This window comes from Falco naumanni, chromosome 7 (assembly GCF_017639655.2).
Source record: "Falco naumanni isolate bFalNau1 chromosome 7, bFalNau1.pat, whole genome shotgun sequence".
NCBI classification, from domain to species: Eukaryota; Metazoa; Chordata; class Aves; order Falconiformes; family Falconidae; genus Falco; species Falco naumanni.
The window spans coordinates 33,537,836-33,548,360 of NC_054060.1; the positions used below are offsets into that span (position 1 = coordinate 33,537,836).

At 56.0% G+C, this 10,525-nt stretch overlaps 1 protein-coding gene across 1 annotated transcript; it reads left to right on the forward strand.

Moving 5' to 3' along the window:
- Window positions 1-2,279: 2,279 nt before the first annotated feature.
- OTX2 (orthodenticle homeobox 2) lies at window positions 2,280-9,846 on the forward strand. Its single transcript, XM_040602253.1, is given in 5 exon segments — window positions 2,280-4,195; window positions 5,773-5,990; window positions 6,420-6,571; window positions 7,946-7,954; window positions 7,956-9,846. Coding segments are annotated over 5 exon segments (1,017 nt in total). The 5' UTR covers window positions 2,280-4,169; the 3' UTR covers window positions 8,568-9,846.
- The last annotated feature ends 679 nt before the right edge of the window (window positions 9,847-10,525 follow it).

A 10,525-nucleotide genomic window follows, 5' to 3' on the forward strand; every position in this document is an offset into this window, starting at 1 on the left:
TATTAAATAATATGTGGGGGCGGGAGACTATGGCAAAGGCGGGGGGTGGGGGTAGGGGGGGGAAGGGTTCAATCGGGATATTTATTACTGGTGCTCTGCTAAAGGAGAGGCTGAGGGGTGGCGTGGCCGTGCCGACACGCGGGGAGGTGAAAGGGAAGGATTTGCACTGGTGTCTGCGCAAAGGTTGCGGGAAGACGGGGGGGGGGGGACGTGTTGCAAAGGGATGGGGGGCTGAAGCCGCCCCTCGCTAAGCCCCCAAACCCCCTCAACTAAACCAAACAAAACAACAAAAAGTCCCCCAAATGAGTCTCACGGTTCGGGGGAGGACGGGGGACGGACGACAACAAAACAAACAAAAAAAGCACCACAACTCCAAGGAGTACAGGGCCTGGGGGTCCTGGGGGGGTCCCGACCGGGGGTACCCCGGGTACCAACTTTCCGCGAAGTCGCCTGGCGAAAAAAAGAAAGAAAAAAAAGCGGCCAAAGTGGGAGCGGCTCCGGCGGGCAGGGCTGCGGCTGCTTTTGTGCAAGGGGTTATTTCGTTTGTTTGTTTGTTTGTTTAATTTCCCCTCCTCTCCCCTCCCTCCTTCTCTTCTGCCCCCTCCTTCCTCCTTCTCTCTGGAAGGAAAGAGAAAAAGAAAAAAAAAAACCAACCCAAAACAACAAACCCCACAACCCACAACACCCAAGCACCCAGCCCAGCCCCGAGCATCCCAAACCTGCTCCTGCAAACCGCCAGCCCCGGCTGCACCGACCGCGCTCGGGATTGCGCTAAAGTCCAAGGACAACCACGTTGGATTGCACGCAGCCAGGCTCAGAGAGAGCCACAAAGAGGCGAATTAATTGCTATAACTTCATTAACATAGGTCACCCCATTAAAATAATCGAGCCGCTGCATTTTTTTCCCCTATTGTCAGAAGTGAGGAAAGTGTGTGAGTGCTCCCTCCCTCCCACCTCAGCCGCCTCCGTCCTCCTGCCTTTCGGCAACGCTTTATTTTCGGGTTTCTTTGACCCGGGAGAAGTTGAACGGGGACGGGCGGTGCGGGAGGCGCGTCCCGGTGCCCATGCCCGCTGCGCCCGGCTGGGCTCTGCTCGGCGTCGGGGACCCCCCCGGCCCTCCCCACCCATTCGCTACACCGAGCTGATTTCTATTAAAACGCGTCCATGCCCGTATCTGCGAATTCAACGCGGCGCCGCTAAGTCCCATTCTACACCACCAACCATATATATATCTTAAAAAGAATAATAAAAAAAAATCATAACCCCCCCAGGTGACTCAATTCCCCTCGCCCCGGGGACACTTGAGCCCCGGGAGGTGGGACGGAGGGTGCGGGCCGCTCCGCGGGTGCAGTGGGGGGACCCGGAGCTGGGGGCACCCCGGCACCCCGCTCCCCGCTGTCCCGGGGGGGATGTCGCTTTGCTCCCGCGGATTTCCTCTCTCCCAGTTTCGCGCTGCTCAGCCAAGGGCTCTTGGCAGGCTCCGCGTCCCCCCCTGCCCAAATATTTACTTATATATTTTAATATATTTTGCTGTTGTTATTATTATCCAGCACACACAGCTTTTTGCGCCCCCCCCCTCCCCCCGGGTAATACACTAACGCCATCGCCGCTGTCCATCACATTAATTTGTACAATGACTTCATCCGCTCCGCTCCATAATGTATATTTTTAAAACCGAGCAGGTTCTTTTAATGTATATTCTCGTGTCATTTCGGTGGCTGTTATTCTCGCTTGATTGTCCCCCCGGTACAGCAGCGGCCTGTTTTTTCCTCCCCCTGTTGTGTGTTTTTATTATTTCCCCCCTGGCTTAGATGTGTCAATCACTCTCTCCCTGCCATTGGTTGGAGAGTTTGCGTCAAAAAGTTGCCAGAGAGGCGCTTTCTCAGCAAAGCTCCCCGAGAGAGGTAGAGACCTCAGCTCCAACGCACCCTGCCACTATTATTAAAAATAAAATCACTTGACCAGCTCCGGCACCGGCCAGCTCTGTATGTACCGAGCCCAGACCCCGAGCATCCCCGCATCCCTCTCCTGCACCGTCCCCTCCCCTTTCTCCCCCATTTATTCTTCTTTTTCAAACATTTTTTTTTCTACACCCCCCCCCCCGCCCCCTTTCCGATGTCGTGGGCATGTGCATGCGGCGAGCTCTCTAACCTCCCGCTTTGTGCTTTCTCTCCCAGCTCAGCCCGACCCCCGAATTTGGCGAGGATCCGGGCGGCAGGTCTCGCCCCTCGCCCCCAGCCCCGTCCAGCTCCAGCGAGGCTCGCAGGTAAGTCAGACCCGCTCGCTTCGTCTTTCCTGGGGCATTGCTGGGCGGGCAGAAACACAGGGGAAGGGGGGTGGAAATTAATTCTTTTGTAAAATGTTTTTGGTTTAAACAGAGTATGTGTGCAGCGAGCGGGGGGGGCACGGTGCTGGCGGCGGGGAGCGGGCGGCTCCCCGGAGGAGATGCGTGGCTGCCCGGGGAGGCCGGGCCAGGCCGGGCGGAGGAGGGAGGCGGCCCCGGGCCTGGGGCAGCGGCGGCCGCTCGGCCCTCTGCGGGGACCGGGAGCTGGTGGATGAAAAGGCGAAGGGCCAAACCCGAGAAGCGGGGCCGCGGTGCCCGCTGCCTCCCCTGCCCGCCCGTGCCCCGCCGCCGCGGCCGGGCCGTCTCCCGTGGGCGGGCGCGGAGTCCGCTCGCTCCTCCGCAGGCAGGCGCGGTCCTTCACCGCGGTTTCGTTGGGTACATGATTTTTTTTTTTTTTTCCGGCCTGATCCTTAGGCCTTCAGTTATTCCCTGGCCCTGAGGTGGACTTTTAAAATAAGAAATAACCGGGAAGAAATTTCTCCCCTCTCTCGGCTCCTGCCTGCCACTCCCCCCCTCCCCTCGCCATGCAGGGACTCAGCAAAGTAATTTTGCAAAGGGAACCAGGCTGGAAAGCGCAGGGAGAGAAAGCTTCCAGACGTCTGGGGCCGGAGCTTCATGGCTCGGTGAGGGTGAAATGGATGGCGAGAATGGCATCCAGGTCGGAGAGGGACTGGGGCTGTTTCCCACCTCCCTTATCTTATTGTTATTATTTTTTTAAAGCTGTGGGAAAGCTCTTCCCACAGACACCGCCCGTGTATAACGCGCATTGCTCCGCACCCCGGCCTCCCTGCTCTAAATTGCACCGCGCTGACAAAGAGAAAGTCGGGAAAGTCCTTGTGCACCGGCACAAGTTTCTTTAGACCTAAAAATCTCCTTCGCTGCAGAGATTTATTCAGCTTTCGGCTCCTCCGAGAAGTTGAGTTTTATTATTTATTTCTTTTGAAAAGATGCAACTCCAGGTTAAAAAAAAAAAATGGAGAAAGGGGAAAAAAGGCAGTTAAACCATGGGACCGGCTGGCGGTGAGGAGGCAGCGATGGGTCAGGCGGCTTCGCGGCCGAGGTCGCTGCCTGCCGGCCCGGCCCCGCTGCTCCCGGCCGCCCCTTTCGTTTGCCCGCGCCAGGGGCCGGCGGCCTTGCAGCTGCGCGCAGGTTTGGAGGGAGAAGCGCGGGGGGCTGCGCAGCGACAGAGCCAGTGGTGGGTCCATCCCCGGTGCGAAAATTCCCGTGTCGGGGAATATCAACCCAAACCCTCCCTCCGGGAGGGAGAATACAATAAAAAAATAACCTAAGAAATGCGGTGGAGCCCGGTGCGGGCAGGGAACCGAGCTCTCGTTTGCAACAGAAAACAAAACAAATTCCCTTTTCTATCTCTGCACCTTCCCCCCCTGCCTCCGCGGGAGCCTTTCCGCGCTGCTCCGCGGCCTGGCGAAGCCCCCCCAGCCTCCCGCGTCCCCCCGCAGCGCGGCCAAGGGCAGACCGCAGCCTGCGCGCACGGCCGCGGATCGCTGCCTTGCATTAATCAGCCGGGGCCATCAGCGGAGCTGGGGCCGGTGGCCCGTAATTAGGGAGCGTGTGCCGCCCGGATTATCTCGTTAGTTTATCAAGAAAACATTTATTATAATTAATTCTCGGACGGGGTAATTATTATTGAGCGAGGGCAGAGCAACTGGTAGCCGGGATCTTTGCGGAGCGGGGGGGAGGAGGGGAAAAGGTGACAGATTGCGGAGCGGAGCCGTTGCTCCGCGGGCTGCGGGGCGGCCCCGGGCTGCGCGGCCGCGGCCAAGCGGCTCCGCGGGCGGCCGCGCCGGGCTGGTGCCTCGGCGTGATGCCGCCGAGTTTAACGGAATGGAGGTTTGGCGTTGGTTTTTGTTGGTTTTGGGCTTTTTTGTTGGTTTTGGTTGTTTATGATGGGGTGTTTTTTTGGTGTGGTTGGTTTTTTTGGGGGGGGGGGAGAAGGGAAATGTTGGGCTTGTGTTTTATTTTGTCTATTTGTTTGCTCGTTTTTAAGCGGGCAGCAAAACCAGTTTTACTCTCCCGCTTATTTTGCGCTGGAACAAATTGGCGGCCGAGGGTGCTCCGACGGCGGCGCGGAGCGGGACTCCCCCCTCGCTGAAGCCTCCCCCCGCGGGGGGAATGTTAAAAGCGGGGCCCGACCTTGCGCTCCCCGCGCTAGATGCGCACCCGCTCCGCCGCCCAGGACGTTTGAGGGCGGCCAAGCGCTTCCCCGAGGGGAAAAAAGGAAACTCCGCGCCGCGGAGAAGCGAAACGGACGGGGGGTGCGCCTGGGCCGGGGGTCCCGCTGGAGCCCCCAGGCAGCGCGCAGCCCTCCCGGAGCGGCGGGTCTGTTCCCGTGTGCGCTTGTTAACCGAAACACGGAGTTTTGGGGTGTTTGGGGAAAAAAAGTTGTGCTGGAGTTCGTTTTTCCGATGGGTACCAGGAATGGAGAGAAGGGCGAGATTTTGGCCAAAAATTTTGCCCCCCAAAAAAAATATTTTCACGGGAAAACAGTTTTAACCCTTTCAAGAGCCCCCGGTTGTCCCCTTGTCGGCCATTTTTTGGCGGAGTGTGTGTTTGGGTCCCCCTCACCCCCCGCTGCGGAGAGCACGGCCCCGGGGCGGTGAGCGGGGCCCGGGGGAGCCGGAGCCGGAGCCCGGCCCGGGGGAGCCGCCGGGGCCGTCCCGGGGCCGCGCACCACCGGGGTGTTTGTTTAGCTTCAGCTCCGTCATCAAGAGTTTCTTGAAAGCCTAATAAATCTGTTACTTGCCTCCAAATCTAATTACCCGGAGTACTAATTAGGTGCAAATGGCCGGTGGAAATTACTGCAGACGTGGACTGATGGCGGTAGAGCAGAAAAGTTTGTCTCTTCTCGGGCGGGCATTTGAGCTCTGAAATGCAGCAACGTCGGGGGGAAGGGGAGAAGGGAGGGGGGGTAAAGGTTTGAATGTTGCCCAAACCTGGGATAATTAAAGTCCTTGCAAGAGACTAGGGGAGAGATAGGTTTCTTGAATTGTTTCTTTGTTTCTCACCCTTGGGCTTTGTTATCTGCATTATTTATTTAGCCGAGGGGTTCTTTGTGTCTGCCAATGGCCCCAATCAAGTTTTGCTTGAGACAATTAGCCGGTGCCCGGCCGGGAATCCTATGCAAATGCCCCGGGCTGCCGTACAATGCGGGCAGTTGAAGGCATGGGGGGGTTTTGTTCGGGTAGTAATTACTGGCTGGGATGTGCTCCCCTCCCTCCCCTCCTCGTCCTTTTTTGGGAGAGATGCGTTTATCTAGTCAGTCTCTCCCAGCTCCCAAATCCGGCCGGGGTCCGGCTTTACGAGCTGGAGGATTGACGGGGGAAGGCGGCGGGGATAAAAGCTGGGGGGAGGGGGGGGGCAGCGAGCTGGCCTGACCCCCCCTTCCCCGTCCTCTCTCGCCTCCGCAGGCACCTGGCGGCCCCCCCCGCCCGACGGCACCCCCCGGCAGCGCCCGGGGCAGGCAGGGCGCTCGGCCGGCTCCCCCTCGCCCGGATTTCGGCCAACTCTCCTCCCCGCCACAACTTTAGCATGATGTCTTATCTTAAGCAACCACCTTATGCAGTCAATGGCCTGAGTCTCACAACCTCGGGCATGGATTTATTGCATCCGTCCGTCGGTTATCCCGGTAAGCCACGTTTTTCTTCCCTCTCCCCCGCCCCGCCTTTTTTTTGCCCCACGGAGGAGAAGCCGCCGGGCTTGTGGAGGCACAACGTGCCCAGGGACCGTGATGGCTGGGGCGGGTGGGGGGTGGGGGGCGCGGAGCCCCTTCTTTCTCCCTTCATGCTCACTCTCAACTTTTTATCTGGGGAAGGGTCTGCAAAGAGGGGACTCGCTCCTGCTGGAGAGGGGGGCAGATGCTCCAGACCCATCCGGGCGAGATGGGGAAGAGGCATCGGAGGTGGAACTGCGGCACGGTGGTGGCTGAGGATGGGGATACGGGTCGCCCAGGAGAAGAGGGAGGAACGGGGGTGCCCCTCTGGGTAGGGGGCTGGAGGGGACACAGGGGGCTGAGGGGCCGCTGACTGACAGCCAGGGCCTCTGGCTCCTTTCGCAGCCACCCCGCGAAAGCAGCGGCGGGAGCGCACGACCTTCACCCGGGCGCAGCTGGACGTGCTGGAGGCCCTTTTCGCCAAGACCCGCTACCCCGACATCTTCATGCGGGAGGAGGTGGCGCTGAAAATCAACCTGCCCGAGTCCAGAGTGCAGGTACGAAGCGGGGTGGCCCCGCAGAGCCCTGCCTGCCCCCCACCTCCAGCCCAGCATGGGGAGTTTGGGCTGGCAGGGAGGTGAGGGGGCTGTCATAGGGGATGGGGTCAGCCCTGGAGCAGTATCTAGACCCTGTGAGACGAAGGAGGCTCATAGATGGGTGAGGGTGTAGGGGGGCGATGGAGTGGCAGCTGGCCCTCCCCATGATTGGAGTGTGCCCCTTGCTCCTTCCTCCCTGTGCATTGGAGGGGGGATTCATGCAGTTCCCAGCTCCTTAGCCCCCCACACCACTCCCCAGTCCTCTCGGTCCCTCTAAGCCGTAAAGGACTCCCCAGCATCCCCAATCTCTGGACGGCGCCTTGCCTCGGGTGCCAAATTCCAGTTCGTCCTGCAGGCGTTTGGGGCCCCTGTGGAAGCCGTAAAGGATCGCTCCTTCCCCAGAGATCACGGCATCCCTGGAGCAGGGCCAGACCGGGATCCCCTTTCACACCAGTATAGACTGGGGGCTTCCTCTCCTTTTGAAGGGACTTCGATGAGAGAGTGGATGCCCTGGCGGGGGGAAATCCTCTCCCTGGGGCTGGGCTGTGTCTCCTCTGCAAGCAGCTTGCAGGGGCCCAATCCCGACAGCATTTTGGAGGTGCTGCTGGCAGAGCAGGAGGATTCAGGACACCCCTGCAGCCTGGGCAGGGCAGTTCCAAAGCCATCCCTCCCGCTTGCCTCCCTGTGAGGCTTCCTGAGACTGCATGGTGCCCCAGCAGATCGTAGCCACCTGGGACTGGGACCCCCCCCATGCCAAACCCTCGCCTTCTCCCCATGAAACCTCCCCAGCACCCCTCTCCCCTAGAGCCAGCCCCCTTGGTCCCTGCTAAGAGAGGGTGAGATGGGTTGGGTGGTGAACCCTGGCTGGAGTAGGGTGGGGTGGGAGAGCAGAGAGCCTATTTAGAGGGTAAATGGGACACCTTAACCCCACCTCCTCAACCCTTGCCTGTTTCCCTGATTGTTCCCTCCCTTTCTGATGCTCTATTGTTTCTAATTAAGGGCTTGACTTCAATAGGACCTAAACAGTGATTCCTGGGGGTCCCCAGCTGGCAAACAGCAAATAGGGAGCGCTTCCCCCCCCCTTTTGCCCAAAAGTGACTTTATTAAGCAGTTTGATTTGCCCATTTCCACTTGTTATTGCTGCTAATGATCTCAAGGAGGGGGAGTCTGGGAGCTTTTCTTTGTAGCAGCCTGCAACCCTCCACTTGTGGGGAGCCCTTTTAGTGCCCCCTCCCTGATCATGTCTCCCCACCATCATCTCTTTCCCTCCTTGGGTTTGCCCGTGCATCCCTAACATCAGCCTTTTTCTCTCCCTCGCTGTCTTTCGGTCTGAAGGTATGGTTTAAAAAACCGCCGAGCCAAGTGCCGGCAGCAGCAGCAGCAGCAGCAGAATGGGGGCCAGAACAAGGTACGGCCAGCTAAAAAGAAGAATTCGCCGGCCCGGGAAGTGAGTTCGGAGAGCGGGACCAGCGGGCAGTTCACTCCCCCATCCAGCACCTCGGTCCCCACCATTTCCAGCAGCAGTGCGCCTGTGTCCATCTGGAGCCCAGCATCCATCTCCCCGCTCTCAGACCCCCTGTCCACCTCTTCCTCCTGCATGCAGAGATCCTATCCTATGACCTACACCCAAGCATCGGGCTACAGCCAAGGATATGCTGGCTCAACCTCCTATTTCGGAGGGATGGACTGTGGATCTTACTTGACCCCTATGCACCACCAGCTTCCTGGACCAGGGGCCACCCTGAGTCCCATGGGTGCCAACGCGGTCACCAGCCACCTCAATCAGTCTCCAGCCTCCCTCTCCACCCAGGGCTATGGAGCCTCCAGTTTGGGCTTTAACTCCACCACCGATTGCTTGGATTATAAAGACCAAACTGCCTCCTGGAAGTTAAACTTCAATGCTGACTGCTTGGATTATAAGGACCAGACGTCGTCATGGAAGTTCCAGGTTTTGTGAAGAACCTTTGTGATAACGAGAGAAATTGCGATGAGAACGAACAGGCTGGGCTGAACGCTCCAGTTTTAGTCAGGTCTTGGTTAAATTAAAGAGAAAAATAACTCAACAGACAAACAAATGAACAAAAAAACCAACAGCAACAAGAGGGGGACAGTGTTGGTATGATCCCGTTCAGATTCATCTCCTGCTCAGACACTCTGGAAAAGGAATAATAAAGAGGAAAAACGGAGAAGGAAGGCCTTAAACGGACAGATCATCTAGTGAGCAGAAAACAGACAGACCCATCTGTGTTCTTTCTAGTTTTAGGCAATTGTTGGGTTTCTTTGTTTGGAAGAGGTAGGAGTTCGTCCTATCTATGGGCCAGTTTAAAAAAAAAAAAAAAAAAAGTAAAAAAAAAAGTCTAGATTTTTATTTCTTTTTTTGTGTGTGCGTGGAAAGATCCTTCACCCAGAGGTTTCCAATGTGTTAGCCAACCCTCGGTTAAAATATTCGGAATGGACAACATCTCTCTTTTTCTCCCTCCTTTTCTCCCTCCCTCTTTCTTTCTCTCTCGCTCTCGAGCTCATCCAACTGTTTCATGCCCAACTTGCTCAAGTTGGCACCCGGAGAACTTGGTTCAGGGCTGTGTGGGTTGTGTGACTGATTGTCCTAGCTGCACTACTTTATTTAAAGATTAAAAAAAAAAAAGATAATGTTCATAAGGAGTCAATATGTAGTTTTTAAGAGACAATCAGTGTGTGTCTTATATAAATGGTACATCTGTGGTTTTTAATCTGTGCTAGACTTCAAAACTGTGATCTCCTGTATTGTATGCAACTATGAACTCTGCACCAGCGGGAGTTCTGCTGTGATTTAAATAGGTTATAATTATAAGTGAAATTCAGAGCAACTGAGTTACCTATTATCATCTTTTTAAAAATAATTAAAAAATATATATTAAAAAAAAATGCAAAAACACGATCTCCTTTCACCTGAGGTGAACTGCACTGAAACTTTTTACAACAAACTGTCTCTGAATGAAAGTGGAAAGACCGAAAAAACCCCACCCGAGGACATTAAACTCCTCTGGAGCTCACTTACTGCTGGCCACGCTGGCAGTAACCGTCAAATCCAACAGGACTTCGGGCAGTTGCTCTGACCTGGATGAATTTAAACTGAGAAATTCATTGTCGTTTATGCTTGCAGATGTTAACTGAAAAAAAAAAAAGATATATATGCATAAACCTTTTTTCCTGGATTTGGCAGATATGTATAATTATATTAAAATGGTTCTAGCACACTTGATGGTTGTCTTCCATTTTAATCTCATCCAGCGAGTGATGGAGAGGGGCGATGCCGTCTGCCGCAGGGATTTCTCGGTTGCAGCCAGGCACGGGGGACCAGGAGGGTCTGGCTGCTTCTGCAGGGCAGAAACAAAGGGAGTTTTGCTGGTGACTCCCCAAGGTGAAGGAAGGAAAATGAAGGGGGGATTATTTTATTATTAATAATTTTTTAGGCAAAAAACATTTATTGCAAACAGACCTTGGATAACGTGACGTTCCCCCGTCCCAGCCAGCTTTCCCAAATCTCACTGTGGGGAGGGCAGGGATGTGTTCGCTCTGGGGTCCCAGGAGGTGTGAGTCCCCAGTTGCCTTGGGGAGAGTCCTAAACCTTCCTGGCTGATCCAGGGAGGAGAAGGGGGCACCTGGGAGTTATCAGGCAGGATCACCCGAGCAGAGGTGCTGGGGAAGGAGGGGGACAAATGTTTAAGCTCCAGTTTCACAAGCTGAAGCCACAGCACCCTGTGATGCAGGATCAGACCCTTCCCAAGCATCCCTGCTCTTGGTGACTCTTTCTCTGTCTTTCTCCCTTTTTCTCCCTCTCTCCTTCCTGCGGGCATCACTGGCATGGTTTGAGCCCTTAACTCGGTTTGGATTTAACGCAGCAAAAAAATGAACCTCTGGAAAGAAAAAGACAGA